We start from the raw sequence: 18743 nt of genomic DNA on the forward strand, positions 1-18743 counted from the left end.
CTTTGTGTTTAGATGTAGGTCTAGGGTCTAAGATCCTCATTTTTGTAGAGATATAGACCTGGTATCTAAAATGTTTTTTTTGTAGAAATGTTGGTCTAAAGTGTAATATCCTCTTTTTTGTAGATATATAAGTCTAGGGTCTAAGATCTTACTTTTGTACAGATGTAGGTCTCGGTGTACAATATGTTTCTTTCTCAATTTGTTCCAAAGTTTAACATATTTCCAAATCTTCTTTGTATGACATTTAGTAGGATCCTGTCTTTTGTCATATGTTTACTAAAAGTAATACGACTGGTGTAGGGGACACCTAATATTTGAACTAAATTTGGCCACTTTTAGATATAAATTTCTCGAGTTATCTTCAACAAGCGTACAAAGAAGTCAAAAACAGTAACCTTGCCCACTTGGCGTTAGTAAATATTTTTATAATTATAGTTTTTTGTAACCTCTATGTCAAAGTAAAATTTTCTTTACATTTCTAATGAGGATTAAATTTGTCTATTCGTTCAGTTTTCTCAAAGGGCACATGATCCATAGTAATTGAAACATTATGTATTTGACTTAACCCTTAATACTCTGAAAGATGACAACAAACGTTCGACACTTAATTTGCAAAAATTTTGAAACAATACATAACATAATCAGGCTAGAAATAACTATATGTTAAGTACGTTTTTAATAAATAATAGGTCTCGATTTGACTTCGTCAATATTTTCTTCTCGCAATATCACCCACACGTTGTTCAACTAAAAACACTAAAGTTATATATCTATGATCGATTCCTCAAACATCATAAATTCATCTTTTAAAAGCTTATTTATAGATTTATTTTTCAGCCCGTGATGTATAAGCATAATGAAAATTCAACAAAACAATGGTCTCTCTTCATCAGATGTGAAATATGCTTACGTACACAAATAACTAGAGATATTATATATTTATTTATTTGTCGTCACGGTTTTGAAAAATCGGAATGTTTACTGAATCAAAAAAATCAATTTTGATGTCTTAGATCTTATTTCCAGGTTCTAGTACCCATACTGAAGGACATAGCCAGTTGTAATGCTTAACAACTTACCCTGTTGATCATTATTTTAATTTCTTTTATTTTTATCATAAAAATTTCATACGTAATTGTATTTATACGTTATATTTTCATTGTTCATCGCCCAATGTGGCACACCGGTATATCTACAGACTTGTCTGCGAAATACTATTTAACCTTTTATAGGAATATAAGTGATAATTTCAACGGAGTTCTTAGAAGGCTGACTTTGTATTGGAACTTATGTGATGACGTTTGGAGCTCTGAGCGGAAAAATACATAAAGTCAAATTGCAAAGCGTTTGGTGTTGACTGGCTACATTCCTTTTACTCAGGAGTTCCAATCTAGGGATAAGTTCCTTCATGTTTGAAATTCTAAAGATTGTACTACCACCCATCCATTCCCATATTATGTCTTTTAAAATATTAGTCTCTTTGTCAAATGTATTTTGAAGGATTATTAGATAATAAATGTATACGTAAAAAAAGAAAGGCTTAATCCACTGTAACCTAAGTTGTTCGTGTGGATGTTTGTGTTTTCTTAACAGCAAAACGACATCAGGATATCTGCTGAGTCCACCGAGGGAACTCAAACGCGTGATTTTAGCGTTGTTAATCGGTATATTTACCGAATACCAGTGGAAAACCCATATTCTAGAATAAAGCTACATAACCACTGATGTTACATTTTTTATATATTTTGTTTTTTGATACGTCATAAGGCATATGAAATTTTTGTATATATTGAGCTCGATCTATGGTCGTGTATTTAATGATGGGAGTTGTACAACGATGTCATCATAACCACTAATTAACAGTATTCCATAATATTAATATTGTAAAATTTACTTGAAACTAACATTATGATATTGTGTAGCAACTAATGTATTTACCAACTATTTGAATAATGTGGTAAAACCGTAACCAACAGTTACTCTTGATTGTGTGTTTTTCTATCAGACTTCTGTTCTGGATAATTGTGGAACGATGACGTCACTTCCCATGTCAACAACACCTGAAATTGTCTCAAACTACATCAAAAATCACTCGTCTTCTACACCAACACTTGAGGAACAACTCAACCAATCAGAATCTTATCCTTTAGAAACAAATTTTCTACAAACTGACGATTCAAAATGTTATTCTCACAAACATTCAGAAGATTCATTTGAGCGATTGGATTTTGGAAACGACAACAAATGCCGTTGGATTACGAAACGTCAAATCTTAATTTTATCCTTAATCAATTTTGCTTTCTTCTGTCAAGCTAGCTGCTACGCTCTTCTTGCGCCATTCTTTCCTGAAGAGGTACTTTTTTATGAATTATTTAAGGTACATGTAGAACTGTTAAAAATGACTTATGTTATACTTGGTGTTATTTAAACTTATAAAATAGATATTAAGCACCAATATTATTTTATTTTAAACTTTCATTGCCAGTTTTCTTTTCAGTCGTAAGTTTAAAGTCATAATGGAAATTGATTGAACAAAATTCGAATGTAGATGAAAAACTAGTTATCAGTTGTGGAAATTCAAATAAGTGCGCGGAATTGAATGCTTATAGTTATACCCACAACATCTGAGCTCCTTTCTTTACCTCTCGGCAGCCAGTTTTGGGAAGGCTGTTACAGTTAAAGTTATTCTAATATTAAAAGTAGAAAACAATCCCCAGAAATATTTCCACTAAAAGTTCCTCCTAACTTCTTCCCCCCCGTCCCACCAAACATTCTCACCCTTTCAGCTGTGAAGGCGTTATTTTATGTTACAGTCAACCTCACTATTCGTTGGTAAAAGAGTAGCTCAAGAGTTGGCGGTGAGTGGTGATACTAGCTGCCTTCTCTCTTGTCTTACACTGGTATATTAGGAAGGGCTAACGTAGATCGCTCTCGTGTAGCTTTGCGCGAAATTCAAAACAAACTATCATTTCAAAATACAATTTTCGTTAAAAATAGAGAATTACTTTCTATTTGATGTTCGTCAAAGTCACACATTATTGTTTCAAATATTCTTTTAGTTAACCCAGTGAGTAAATCAATAGAAATTTACTTAATTCACAATGTTTCCACCTATGTTTGTGCTTCTCTATTTTATATACCTTGAAATAGACCAAAACTTTCGTCAAGATAACTTTATAATCGCAATAAAGGAGAACCTGATTTTGTTGAAGTAATGTCGTTCTTAGGATTACGAAATAGAACCTGCACTTAACGAAACATTGTTTTCCATTCATCTCATAATTTTTATACATTCAAACACACAGTCCCTTCACATATATAACTGTTATAAATAGCTGTCAATTCTTATTTCTGTTTATCTACCTCTAAATTTGGATATAAGTAAAATTAAGTTGAATATATATAAGGAACTCCTATTCTTAAGTAATATTTAAACCACAAAAGCCTTTAGGACTTCTGAACCAAAACCGTATTTTTGCATATCAAATAAAACAAGGGTCTTACAGAATTTATGGCATTATTGCCCTTTTGGTATTTGGAAAGTAATTCTTCTCCTCACTTTGCTTATAGTAATATCATTGACTCAGGGAGTTTTAGTTTTTGGTGTTTAGTTTTCATACAAGTACGCGGCAATCATGAGACTAAAATATCCATTTGAGGAGATGCGTTTTACATATTAATCCAATTGCAGCAACTTATCTCTTCCCTTGCATATGTTTCATTAGGAGTGATTGTTTTCTGTCAACTGACTATAGATGGTGAAGAGCAGTTTTGGATGTGGAAATGCATGGGCCTTAAAAACTCGTATTTTTTCTTTACTGTCCACGTATCTCGTTATTCGTTCTAGCTTTATTCGCTTTATAAAATCTTACATTAAATGTTACTGATAAACGGGATACTCGAACTGCTATGTGGATTCAACTCCCCAGACTTCTCTTACTAAGGCGTATATGTGAGTTTTTCTTATAGCAAAGCTACATTGGACTGTCTACTGTCCCACGAAAATCGAACCCCTAACTTTAGCGTTGTAAATACATACACTTAATGCTATTCCAGCTGGGAACGTGCTAAGCCGAGTTTTACATTTTACTCGGAATAGCTGGAGTCCGAATTTTATTTTACTTCATTATGTTCGATGCTTTTTTATTTCAGCTGAGTTATATGACTATTGCATAACTAGATACATATAATTCAGAAAATAGCTTCAAAGCTATTATTATATTAATTAACTTTAGTTGCAAATAGGCGATTAAAATGAGCATTATAAACTAGTAACGAATATAATATAAATTAAGCTTTAAAATTAATTCTATTTTAGAATTCTACTGACATTTTTCAGTCGTAACCTAAAATTAATAAAGGAAATTGGTTGGGTGATGCACCCAAAAAAGGTGAACATTCTATTGTAGAATTTTAGGGTGTTTTTATTGATATTATTCTATTTTAGTAACTATAAGCAATTTTGAGGGTGGAGGTTGGGTATGGTTAAATATCTTGCTTATGAAGAATTGTGTACCACATTGACAATTTCCATGCTTTAGAATAAAAATCTCTACTGCTAAGAAATTCCATGTTCAATATCAACAGTTTTTTCTTATGTCATCTCATCAATCTGAAATCATAACCTATGTAACTAAGAAACATCTTGGTTTTCAACGACAATATTTTATGTTCGTGGACACAACATACTTAGGTTTTTTTTGTATATCACACACATTTTATTACAAAAAAATCAGAGGAACAGATGAAAAGAGATTACTTTTCGGAATATCCATTACGTATGAGAAATTAATAAATTGGACATTAACTATTCATTTTTTATTGTGAACAAGAGTATTTTTGTGAGAATTAATCATTGTAAAAATAGTGAAGGTTATACGCTTAATCTAATTCCTCTTTAAAAACTGAGTGAACTGACAGGAAATATGTGTACTTGCTGTAGATAGATAAAGATACAAATAAACATATAGTTAAGGCAAATAATTTCAGTTTAAGGTGCATTTCTTATGAATTATTATTCTTTGTTTGTTTAGAGATTTTTATGTTCTTAAACCATCATTATTTGTATATGAACTTTTTCAGGCAGAGAAAAAACAACTATCATCAACCCAATATGGACTTGTTTTTGGAATGTTTTACTTCGTTGTATTTATTCTCTCTCCGTTCATGTGCAAGATGGTGAGTATCAATTAAACAATATAGTTTGGGCTGGATTAAGTTATTTATTCTATTGTTTCATTGCTAAGAAACATGTTCTTTAAATGCAAACATTTCGATCTCAAGTTATTATAATACATGCTAATAACTATTTTCATAGTTATTATGCTTTCATTTTCTGCTTTATGAAGATTAAAATTGCTAATATCAACATGTACAACTAAATGTAACATTTCAAACTAAAAACCCACCTCCAAAACACTTAACAAATGACAAAACGTTCTAAACATAGCAATTCTACTCGAATAAAAAATTATGAATTTGATACATAGAAAACGAGTGCTTGAAAGTCATCTATAAAGAGCAACGATTACAAAAGTACTTGCACAGTAAACATAAACTTACAAATTATGACAATAAAACAAACAACATTTAATTTTGGGCACGCTATCATGCCAGTTGGCAGAAATGATTATAAGGTGCCTGTAAGTGCATGGGAGAAACGATTCCAGTCTGTGAGATTGATAAATTATTAATATAAGTAATACAAACTGTCATTATGTTAGTTAGTATGAGCAATGGTTTTGCTCTGCCAGTTGTATTTTTATTGATACAAAAACAAAGCTGTTAGACTAACATCTAGAGGTAATTATTTAAAATTCTTAATTGAATTTTTCTGTGGACAAAATCACACTGTCAGGCAGATAAGGTAGTAAAGACAACAGTTCCAAGTGTTAGTTTTAACAGACGCAACGGTTTCTTATTGTCGTGCAGATAATGTAATAAAATCAACAAGTATAAGTTTTAGTAAATTCAACAATTCCATATTATCACGAAGAGAATCTAGTCCAGGCAATAATTTCAAGGATCATTATTAGTAGGCTCAACTACTCCGTATTGCTACACAATTAATTTTGTTCAGGCAATAACTCCAAGTGTTAGTTTTCTTAGACACAGTTTACTCGATATCGTCACGCAGATAATATATAGTTGAGACAACAATTCCAATATTGTAATGCATATTAGAGGTAAGAATTTATACCGTAAGGAAATAATGTAGCAAATTAAACAAATTTAAGCTATCTATTCTGGTGAAAATTCTTTTAACTATTAACTCAATCAGAATTTACTCAAATAAAAAAGAGTTTATTTTACCATTTTAAAACGTTCATTAACTGATTAGTTACAAATATTTTTCACGTAACTACTAAAGCATTCTTAGTATGTTGCGTATTTTTATTTTTAACTGATATGTTTTTTACTTACAGGTTCCAACATTGTCTCCAAAATTTTTAATAAACTCTGGGGTATTTTTTACTGGAGGTGCTACGATCTTGCTTGGGTAAGTTTACCATTCATTTTCGTTTGTTTTTTAACAATTATAATAAAGGTAAAGGTAAATTTAAAACGTTTTGTCAAAGGTGATGCTGTTTATTTGTGTTCTTGAAAATCAAAGGTTTCTTCAATCAAATAAATATTTTCGCAAATATTTCTTGAAACAAAAGCGATATACTAAATCGCTTCTGAAAGGTTTGTTTACAATTAAGAACAAAGCTGCTACACAGTGGGCTATTTGCGTTCTGCCCACCAGGAGTATATAAATCCAATTTCTGGCGTTGTAAGTCCGCAAACATACCGCTTTGGCACTAAGAGAGGTGCACTTTGAATGGATACTTTTTATCTTTGCATAGTTTAAGTTTAGTTTCCTTTGTTGGGTATCAGCTTTTATGTGTTAGTTGAATTTTTTACAGTAAGTGTCTCTGATTTCTAGGCGATTACTTTAACAAATATCACAAACAATACACAGTTCATTTCTTTGAAAATAATATATTAAAACATTTCATGCTGTTACACAAATGTTCGTTACCCGGTTAATCTCAACTTTTGTATCCAGAGCTTTATATTTGAGCCTCTTTTCGTCAAAGTCGACACAGACTGGTTCTTTTACGTCGAAACAGAATTGACAAGACGAATTATTCTCCTCTCCTCTATTATTACATTGAGAAATCTATTGTGTTTGTTTAATATTAGTTTGTTAAAGCTTTGAAATAATCACATAATAAAATACTCAAACCCTTTATTAAAATTACAAACACACCTATATTATGACGATTCCTCAAAAAAGAGGTTCGAAATCTTGTGCATTAGTTTAAATTCTTAAAAATTCAACTTTTAGAAAACACACATTCATTTGAAAAATGTCCCTTAAGATTATTTGTTTAAAAGCAGACTATGGCATAAAATTAAAGATATAATTCAGTTATACACGTTTCTTCACTATTTTTAGGTTCTTTCAACTATATTTACTCGTATAGTACTGAACACTATCTTAATATCTGAGAATGATGATAATTGATTGGGTTATGCATCAGCTGCGTCGGAGGATATTTAAAACTTTGGTAAAATATCTTTTGCACAAATGCACGCATGAAATCTAAAATCTTGTTACATTATAATTTTTAATAGTTATTTATAATAAATAAAATTTATTTTACGAAGAACATTTTTGTGGCTGGAAAGTTCACTGAATCGCTATTAATTTTTAATCTGTACACCATTTAAGTAATCATTTTTAAGATATACAACTGATTAAAGTAGTCAGAACAGGATATTGGCATTTGTTAAGGATAAAACTCTTTGCTAGTTAAGAAGCTTTGTTTGAAGATTAGTAAAAAAATAAATGATATATAACCCTTTAGAAACGTGGTTAACTGAACAAATTAGAGATTACATAGCACTCTATAAAAATGATTTGAAAGTATAAGTGAAATAAGATTTGAATAATTTATTAAAACATAACTTACACTACATTAATATGTTGAAATAGTCAGTTTAAACTGCAGGTGTGAATGTTTTAACTCAGTATTTTGTCTATTATTAATATTAGGAGGAAAGTGTTTGATATTCTGTGCAGTGTATCCAAGAAGTCTTTTTATAATTTAGCAATGATGTTCTGTCTTTAGCACTGTAATAAAGTCCGCATCTGGAGCTACCTTTTTCTCGTTGTCGTTACTGGGAAGGATTGTTCAAGCTTTGGGATCCACAGCTCTGTTCACTCTGGGTTACACCATCGTTGCTAATGAATTTACTGAACGTCGTGCTACAGTCCTTGTAAGAAGAATCTTTTTCAATAAACTTAAATGTAATGTCTTTTCATAAGCATTATGTACAGTATTCTCACTTGTTTCCTTCGAGAAATATAGTCTGATTAAATAAATAAATGTTAAAAAAAAATAGGTTTATTTCAAGAACAGAATACTGTAACAGTTGAGTGATGTTAGATATTTCCACACACGCAGATACTATGTTCTTAAAAAGCAGAGTGTAAATAGAAAAGATCCTGGATTTTAATTGTTTCTTAAGATAACATTATTCTATTTGTATGATAAATAGAAATTATAACCGAATGGTTTAGAAAGCAGCTTCAAAACTATCAACATAAGCTTGCATCTCACAGAATGTTGCTTTATGATAAACTTTCACTTGAAAATAGTGTCTTGATACACAGCAATGTATATAAATGTTTGATTTTGAATTCGTGCAATATTCTATTGCAAGTTTGATAATACATTTGCATAACTGAAACATGTCAAATGCGTTATCATACTATAATGGAACTTGCTTATATGATATTGGAATTTTTATACCATTACGTGACGTGCAACTTCCAACTTCGCGAAATTTTTATCCTGTGTGTATATAGATTTGCAGTAGAAGTCACGATTTTCCCGTTACAAAGAACTTTATTTTTCTTTATCCTCAGGATGCAGAAAAAGCGTCACTAATACGTCAAAAGCGTTTGTAATGCATTGGCGTCATCTATAAAAATATAGTAATATAGTCTGTTGTATATTCATAGGAACACTTCACAGGGTGTGGATGAATCTTCTCGAAAACTGGTATGGAGGTTCATAGGGAAATACACACACATTTTTTATTTTGCATTCTGTATTTTTGATAAGTATATTTGTGGTATTTTTTTACTACCATTTTGCCCTTGTTGATAGATATTCACCAAATTTTGCATGAAGGTTTGTTTGGTCAATGAGAAGATACGGTTTCATATATATTTTTTTTATGGGCGTGTTTGTTTTTGTTTTTTAAATATATATAAAGGAAATAACTTTTCATGTCTTAAGATAACTTTTCATTCGTAATGAATTTAAATAACTTTTGTCCAGGGTACGGGTATCCCAGCTAGTTATTGTAACTCCGATATTATATGTTCTACCAGTTTCACTGTAACATCACTTTGAAAAAGTCAGGGTCACTTTGGAATCGATTTGTCTAACTTCGTTTAGCTTGTATGATGTCGGAACTTCAAAACTAAGGAACTCAGTATGAAAATGTGTAGCTTATTGTAGAGTATATGATCTCACATGAAACTGATCTGAATGCATATGAATATTTAATTAAATTTTTACAGTGAATGAAATAATAATTTTTATCTATAAATTTATGGTCATTGCATTCATTGTAAACATTTTTAACACTTAATAAACTATTATTACAATTGTCAATTTTAGATATTATTTATCTGATAAAACAATGTGGTTTGAGAGATTTTAGCATGCCATAAATAATTCCCATATTCTGACGTGCTTAGTAAATCTGGAAACTCAAGCATTTTAAGTGATACGAAAGGTAAAGTGTAAAATAAATGATTATGCAGTTTTTAAGATCTCAAATGATAGCTGAAGATAATCTCTAAACATATAGACACAGCGGTGGTTTTCCTAATATTGCTGCTCAGTCTTTGTCAGTAATTCTCGTTTATAAGATATTATTGAACTGATCTTCGCTGAGATTTTGACTTTCGAACTGAATCTGAAACCTAACAGCAAACTAATTATTTCTTGTTTCGGTGTCTATCATTGCTCACTGGGAATGATTGATATCATTTCTAAGATTCAATACTATGAACAATACTACTTGTTATGTTTGTTTTTTTTCAATTTCGCGCAAAGCTACTCGAAAGCTATCTGCGCTAGCCGTCCCTAATTTAGCAGTGTAAGACTCGAAGGAAGGCAGCTAATCATTATCACCCACCGCCAACTCATGGGCTAGTGCCCTCTTTCACCAACGAGTAGTTGGATTGGCCGTCACATGACAACGCTCACCACGGATGAAAGAGCGAGCATGTTTGGTGCGACCGGGATGCGAACACGCGACCATCAGATTACGAATCGCACGCCTTAACCCACCTGGCCATGCCGACCACAATGCTCCATACTGTATGTCAGGTTATGCAACATAGGATACTTTAGTTAAGAATATAATATGCAAATTTCAAGTACCTCTATTTATTGACAAAACTGCAGTTCAGGAATAGAATATTTAGCGTTCTCAAGGTAATACCTCTTAAACTAACGATTATATTAAGAAATTTAATAACGACCGTATCTGTATTGAAACTATAATTGAAAACTGCATTCTGAGAGAGAGAGACAGAATATAAAATAAATCATTAAGATAATGTTGTTCAGTTTGCTATAGTTTTAGCACTGTTTTAATTTTAAGATATAATGTATGAATTCATATCATTGTATGTTTACTTTTCTCTACAGCTGAATTGTAATCATGCAAATAATTCTTTTTATTTTTATCCGCATGTCAATTGTGGCATTGTATTGCGTGCATGAATGTTTCTTTTTTGATTTAAATACGTTGTATTCAACGAGATTAACAATGCAAAGGAGAAGACGCAATACACTTTCCCTTTTTTCACATAAATAAAACTAAAGTCTAAAGAAAGTGCCAAGATTGTTTCATAATGTTTTTGTAATATATTTACTTACCAACAGGCGAGACATTAATACATGTTCTCATTGACCTTTCACTAAGGACAAGTAGAAAAAACGTTAACTAATTACAAACACACATGTGTATTTATATATGTCAATATAAACATTTTTCTCAACAGCAAATATATAATGCGTATGCATGTATACATAAATAGCTTACAAAATAAACAAAGAAAGATAACATAACTATTCACAGTCTGCGATATTTAATGGTTATTATTATATATACAACCTTTATATTTAAAAACGCACACAACTGTCTGTTCAATAAAATATCACCAGTTTAACAACTTTCATAACCTATCGGTCAACAATATCACAATAAACTTTTGAACAAAGCTAAACAGTGCGCTATTTGTGTTCTGCTCATCACGGGTATCGAAACCTAGTTTTTAGTATTGTAAGTCCGCAGTTATATTGAAAGTATACAACATTTACTAACCTTTTAAGGAACCGTACAGCTTAAAAGATGAATATGTAGTTGTTAAACTAAAATTTAAAAATTATCAGAGTTTTAGGGACAAGAACTTATTCATGCTTCGTACTGCGTTTTTGTTAACCTGCGTTAACCTCTATCTATGGTTAATCCTCTTATTATTATTGGCTTTCTGGTGCCAATATTAACTTATACGCTTCTTGCAATATATGCTCGAATAAATTCCAAGGTGTTGCTCATTTACATTTACCTTTATATGTAACAGAAAGAGGTACCCAGAATTTACAGGCAAGTAAAGTAGCATTTTATCTTACAATAGTCCCTGTTGAATTATAAGCGTGTGAGGTCCTTGTATTTTACATTACTAGTAATTCTAAATCACTGGGTCTAAACAGATAAGTTTTGATGTTAGATTCCGTAGTAATAAATAAGTAATTTCTTTGTGTTAGAATGCTCAACTTAATTAATAATATATTTCAATTGTTAAAGGCCATTGCTGAAATGTTCTACGGTTTGGGAATAACGATAGGACCGACAATTGGAGGCGTTCTTTTTGAGGTAAATTTATCATAAGTTTTTCGTATTTATTGAGTTTTAAAATTTATGGATTATGTAACTTGCACACAGCGTTGCAATCTGGGGTTCGATCGCCCGCAGTAGACTGAATACACATAAATTAGTGTGTTACTTTGATATAAAACAACAACCCTTCTATCTACCTATAAGAGTTCTTGGTGACATACAAATAAACATCTAAATATACATGATTACGTTGCTTGTTTCTAAAAGGAATTTTAGCCAACCAAAAATATATTTTTATAATGATAATAGTCTCCAACAGTTTGAAACTAACAATCTGTCACAAATTTTGTCTGTTTGATGTGTTTTATTTAATACAGTGATTAAGAGTGTATATAAAAAATCCGAGGAATATATTATAATACTTGTATATTATATAACCTGCTGAAACGAAAAAGTTTTAGAGCATTTTAAATACGAAAATATAATTATTTTTCATAATAATAATTATATATAATTATTCACTTAAGCTAGCTCATATATTCACAGTGTCACTTGGTTTTCAGGTTGGAGGTTTCATGTTACCGTTTTTCCTTCTTGGAGCGATTCTGGTATGTTTGTCTGCTATCATGATCTGTTTCTTGCCAGAAACGAGTGAGTAAAATTAACTTCTATATATTTATTTTAATGAGATTCTCTTACGTAACTCGTTCGTGGTTATCTCAAAACAACCCGAACAGTTTGGATACTTCGTTGCGAAACGGTTTTGTTTAAACGGTGAGATACAAAACGCAATCCCTCTTATCGAGTCGAAGTTTTAATACATCATTCCAATTGTCTATTTAACAGTCATCATTCTTATTTTCTATCGAGCTGGATTAATTTTTTTAACCCTTTACTTTTATTTTTAATCAGAGTGTACCATGAACGAGAACAAAGGTGAATTTTGGAAGATTATCCTCAACCCAACTTTTATTGTAGATATGGTAAATATCTTAACTGGCTTTCTTATCGTGGGGTTTAACGAGGCGACCTTGGAGTCACACGTTAGACAGGTAGGTAACTTCCTTTCTTTCTTAGGGTTTCGTGAATTTATTATTATAATACTTTAGAAGTCAAGTTGGATGTTGGAAACAAACAAAAGTTAAAACGAATTTAGACAGCACTTACTGATAGTTAAAAATTATATTTAGAAAACATTTTTTTTAGAATGTCCAATTTTTTTCGACCCTAGCAAGTAAACGTGCATTTGTAGCGATAACTTAACTGATTGAAACAAAACTGGGTCGCTATCATTTTGTTTTAAAAACTAAATATTAATATAAAATACGTTATTTGATTTAGTTATGTTATTTCCTACGTTAAAACTTGCTGTTATAATACTCAATTTCCTTCTTTCTCATATAATTTCTACTTTGTTTTAATAAACTATTAATACCCATACCAGCCGTCTTTAATATACATTTTTACTTCAAGTGGGTTTCTCATCACCGTCTTCAATCTTTGTCTGGCTTTCCTGTTGTTCAGACTCTAATTCATTATGTTTCTTTAGTTTTATTGCATTTTTTACCCATGGAAAAGCGTTTTTGCCGTATTTAAAAGAAAAACTAATTTGTTCGCCGAACAGATTGGGAATCGAACAGCCGGTAAAAAGTATACATGAGTGAGGCTAATGTTGGTGTAGTATGAAACCCAAGTTGTTTACTTGAAAGAAAAGTACAAAGTTATTTTCTGGCACAAGAAAAGGAAGAAATTTTGAAATTGATGCCACCGTTTTAACGTATTTTGGAGAGTTAAGAAATAAAGAACTGTCTGTAACGAGAGTAGTCTTAATGTTAAAAGAAAAAGTATGTGCAGGAAATAGTGATACTTCATTCAAGGCCGGTCGTGACTCGTGTGAGAAATTAATGAAAAGAGAAAAGTTATCATTACGGCAAAGGACAACAAGTAGTAAAAAAGATGACATTCTTTGGGACAACAGTGAATCAAAGGACGAAGATGCTTCAACTTTAGAATATAATATAATATCCATTCTTTAATAAACTTTTTTAAAACATATTCACAACTTTCTAATTATTATCCAATTTTTTTTTCTGAAAATCCGTTTATAAAAGGGGGTGCGTCTTAAATTTCAAGAAATACAGTATTGAATACAACTAACTTGTTATCTTCTAACCAAGTTCACAGATATGATATATATTATAATTTTTATTAAGACATATTTTTCGTTACATTATCGTTGTATTTTTGCAAAACTAGAAGTATGACAATTTGTTTATTTTCTTAAACAACACCTTATGTACACAGTAAAACAATCAGACAAGAAACCCTTACGGTTTGGCGAACAGTCCTTAATCTTTATTTATAGACAATAGAGGTTGTGCCAGTTATAAAAGGCGGCTTGACTTAACCAAATAGTAGTAGTTACTTCACTGTTACGACACACCAAGTAGATCCCAGATCAATGTTCTAATTCTTACGCCACTCTCAGTGTATGTCACGTAGTTGTCAGTGATTATGAATACAATGTTAAAAACCTTTTCAAATAATCTTAATATAGTTAATTTCAGCTATTAATGTACTTCATATTGAAGTATAAAGAATAGCATTAGTTAGTAACAAAACATGTAGTGATTTTGTTTTCTTTTTTACATAATCCCTTGTCTACTGATGACATTAATCAAATTACGGTTTATTATTCGATCTGTGAATAAGTACCCAAGAAAATGAAATATAAACCAATAAAAATAGTTATTGTCATACAGATATGTAACCAAGAATAAAAAGTTACATTGAAATCCAAGTTAATTCCTGTTTCTCATGAAATAATGTCGTAAAAGAACGAATATAAATTATACCTTTGTCTCTGTGTATATTTCATATAGCTTGGACTAACTCCATCTGTTGTGGGACTACTGTTCATTGCTTCTGGTGGAATATATGCAGTTGGAACTCCAGTTTGGGGATACGTGTATGACAAAATTGTAAATATGTTACATGCCTAAATTTACTGTTTTTTGTTGTTGTGGTAATAGTACCAGAATATTATTCGAATACATAGAGAAAATAATTTATTTATAAATTATAGAAATGAATTTGCACCTTTGATTGTAAGTCGTTCGGATGAAGTTTTATTTTGAAAGGAAATACTGATTATTTTATCTCAGCTCGAAGTGGCTTAACGATAAGTCCGAAGTCTCTTAATGTTAAAACTGGGTTTAAGTAACAACAGCCCATTGAGTAACTTTATGCTTATCTACAAGTACATTTTATATTTTATAAACGAAAAAGTCTTAGAATATTTCCCTCAGACAGAATCAGACTGTTTGTTTCTTGCACTTACTTCTAACTCTGTATTTTAGTTATTAATCTAAATGATTAGCATCATAAGTTAATGCTCGCGTTTGTTGAGATACAACTGAATTTCAATAAACCATGAAGTTCAGTTTGAAGGAATGTGTGTGACTTATTCTTATTTTTCATACTTAAATCATAGGATGTAAGTATAAAAACCACAACTTGTATCAAGTCATCATTTATTTAAATTAAACCTTAACCACCATTTTTTCCTTATTTTTAAGCCTGACTCTTACCTTACAATGTACACATCAAGCATTGTCTGCGCAGCAAGCTTTCTACTTCTTGGACCCGCGCCGTTTATTCCTTTGGAAACGTAAGCATAATATAATAGAAAGAAATTACCATTTTTGGGTATCACTTATAGAACTAAACTCTCCCTTACAGAAACGAATTTAGTGTTTCGGATTTAAATACGAGGACTACTCATATTAGACTTTTTCTGTTAAAATGATGTATCAAAATATTTTTATTCATAAAAATCCCTTGAGGTCATTTAAATCAAATTTACATTCAGTTAACACTTAAAATGTTTCGCCAAATTAGCCGCACGTACTAAATGATGGAGTTGTGCGTATTTACATACGTTCTTACATTAGTTTCTGTTATGTTCTATCAAATATCATACTTTGTTTTAAACGAATATTATAGTCTGTTTTAATATTATTTATTTAAAAAATACTTGCGAAAGTGAATACTTAAAGAAATATATTGATTTTCTTCTCACAGTGAGTGTTTTTCTAAACCAAACTTGTGTTCAGTGCGCATATATAAGCTGGTATATTTCTTGGAATATTTTTTCCAACCTTTTCGAAGTCTCTTTAAGATGTGAATGTCCTAGTTTTTTCAGATCTGGATTTTAATATATTAGTTTGTGTTGCTGAGAAGTGTAACTGCATTACGTTAAACATTCGTTTTATTAGCATGTATGATTATTTACAGACACTATTGTGGAATATACATTCTAACACACCATTAATCTATATCAATACTTACAGCACCCTCTGGTTGGTAATTATTGCTCAAGTTCTTCTTGGTCTTGGGGCGGGAGGAAAAGTAATCATAGGATTCAACCACTCCTTGAGAGTCACTGTGTAAGACTTGTGTTTTAAGTTTCATATATAATTAAATACAAGGAAATAATAGAAGAAAAACTTTTTCTTAAAAAAAAGGAAATAAATGTCAAGATGGTGTTACATATCATAATTTATCTTTGACGAGCATCCAATTTATTGTTACTTATTGCGATTTCAAATAGATTTACACTTTTATTTACAGACATTTCCAAAATTTGTGACTCAGTTATTACATAGATATTGTTGTTAAAGGAAACACCTTATAGAACTTTAAAGTTCTGATAACGTGTTAATAAGACATTTAAAATACCATTTCTGTGAACAATTCGAACCATACCTTACTGTATGGACAATACTACCGCCTGCCTGATAAACACTCGCCCATTGTAGAAGACTATCGATGTCAGTGTCTATGTAACCAAGATATAAAATGAAATATGTAGCATACGTATACAACGCTTTTGTTTTTTTGAGCTTTTTAATAAACTCCAATCTCTGCCTCAGCCTCAAATGACACAGCGGTATGTCTGCGGACTTACAACGCTATAAACCGGGTTTCAGTATTCCTGGCGGTAGAGCAATGATAGTCCACTGTGTAGCATTGTGCTTAACCTCAAACAAACACTGCCTTATTTGCTGAATATGATGTGAAATTGAAGGTTTGACCCGTTGTGAAGGAGTAATGACTTATTATTTAATTGAAGTAAGTATGAAAAAGAAAGATGTAGAAAAAATCTTATTGTCTTTGTAATTGGAAAGAAAACAATGATTTGTATATAAACATTACGAACGTCCACAATATTTCTCCAGATAGAATGAAGATGTTCATAATCGAAGCGATGTCTAAAGCTGTACTTGAATATTGACTGAGAAGTCTAGTGAGCAAATTTTTCTGTTCCTGAAAGCGTTCTGTTTCAAAAGGAGATAAAACTTAAGTTATATTCTTTGTAATTACCTCAGTTTATTACTTAAATAACAATCAATCAATAGATACTAATATTCCTTTTTTTTTTATAGATTACGAGGTTTCCCAGACGACATACCAACTTTAACGATTGTTTCGGGGCTCTTTACCTGCATTGTTGCTCTTGGGTAAGGAATTTAAAACATACATAATTATTAGTGATTTCTAATTTAAAGGCTCAGTGTTTTTGATTTGTGAATTTGATTGTAAAGTTTGGGTTTTTTTATGTAGCGGTTTTATTGGACCATCTATAGGGGGCACACTTCTCGATCATATGGGTTATGAAAATGGAACTATGGTTCTTTTGGGAATTGAACTGGCAGTAGTAAGTTTTCTTTTTACGATGAAAAAAATTTTGGTGAAAGTTGATTATTCATAAAGAAATTTTACTTAAAAAAATTGAATTTGATTACTTTTTTAATTCTATTCTGATAAATTGAAGCAACACAAGTGGAAACAGGACCGTATGAAAAGAAATTGTGATATATTAAATACATTTATAAGAAACTTAAATAAATATGTAAAACCCAAATTAGTTTGTCTTAAATGAGGTTTCAAACATGTCGATTCGTATAATAATTCCTTATTGAGTGTCTAATATCTATTTTTTCTAATGCAGATAAAAATAGCAAGTAGGAATACAATTGTCAATCTATTGCTTTTAGTTGGTGATAACTATTATACATTCACTGTGGACATCAATAACCAGATTTTGTGGACGATCAGAGGAATTAAAACCTATCCTATCAAATGGTTCTTTGCGGTCATGAAGAAATACTTGTTGTTAACTATAAAAACTCAACAATATATATTTATATATGTATAAATATCGATAGACTTTAAAAACTGTTTGTTTAAATAAAACGATATGAAAAACATAATATACGTACTTTTACGATTTTTGTTTCCATTTCTATATTTGTCATTAAGTTGTTTATTTTCGTGTGATTCTGAAATGTGATTATGTAATTTAAAGTAAAGAAAATATAAATCTTAAACATTTTATAACAAATAATATTTAAAAAAAATATTTAGAATTTAAGAAGAAAAAATACATGTGGTTCAATAAAAACTTTTCCTATTTTCATTAAAACGTCATTTTTATTACTCATTTCAAGGACCATAATTCTTTTTCTTTTCATAGTACTCACTTCCCATCTCTTACTAATTTTTTAAGTGTTTCCATAATACATGCTTTAAGCCACGAGTAATTCAAACCCGTACAATTGCCGATAAAAGCTTAGTAAAATAGTTCGTTTTTGAATACAGCGCTCTGATTATCGGATGTATAATTTTGTAAAGTAATATAGATTTTTTAAAAATTAAATTCAGGTTTTTTTCGTTTTCAAACCATATGTCTCTTTAATTACTTTTTTTGGGTGAGCGTAATATGCGAAATAGCAATTAGTACTCAAATAATTTGCTTTTAA

The 18743-nt window shown here is 30.7% G+C and overlaps 1 protein-coding gene across 7 annotated transcripts in view; it reads left to right on the plus strand.

Moving 5' to 3' along the window:
• The window catches only part of LOC143252705 (uncharacterized), an 82627-nt gene extending 64361 nt beyond the window's left edge, over nucleotides 1-18266 (plus strand). For 4 of the 7 annotated variants that reach the window (XM_076505263.1, XM_076505262.1, XM_076505261.1 and 1 more), the window contains 13 exons: nucleotides 2006-2353; nucleotides 5083-5178; nucleotides 6426-6499; nucleotides 8121-8268; nucleotides 11887-11955; nucleotides 12483-12570; nucleotides 12832-12971; nucleotides 14802-14900; nucleotides 15498-15589; nucleotides 16272-16367; nucleotides 17367-17441; nucleotides 17545-17638; nucleotides 17933-18265. In XM_076505263.1, the coding sequence (XP_076361378.1) occupies nucleotides 2006-2353; nucleotides 5083-5178; nucleotides 6426-6499; nucleotides 8121-8268; nucleotides 11887-11955; nucleotides 12483-12570; nucleotides 12832-12971; nucleotides 14802-14900; nucleotides 15498-15589; nucleotides 16272-16367; nucleotides 17367-17441; nucleotides 17545-17638; nucleotides 17933-18139 (1626 nt within the window). In that variant the 3' untranslated portion in view covers nucleotides 18140-18265. Of the gene's footprint in view, nucleotides 1-2005; nucleotides 2354-5082; nucleotides 5179-6425; nucleotides 6500-8120; nucleotides 8269-11886; nucleotides 11956-12482; nucleotides 12571-12831; nucleotides 12972-14801; nucleotides 14901-15497; nucleotides 15590-16271; nucleotides 16368-17366; nucleotides 17442-17544; nucleotides 17639-17932 lie in introns of all 7 variants that reach the window. The other 3 variants (XM_076505259.1, XM_076505258.1, XM_076505260.1) reach the window with 3 other exon arrangements.
• Nucleotides 18267-18743: the final 477 nt, after the last annotated feature.

The sequence above is a fragment of the Tachypleus tridentatus genome, chromosome 6 (genome assembly GCF_004210375.1).
Source record: "Tachypleus tridentatus isolate NWPU-2018 chromosome 6, ASM421037v1, whole genome shotgun sequence".
Taxonomy (NCBI): domain Eukaryota; kingdom Metazoa; phylum Arthropoda; class Merostomata; order Xiphosura; family Limulidae; genus Tachypleus; species Tachypleus tridentatus.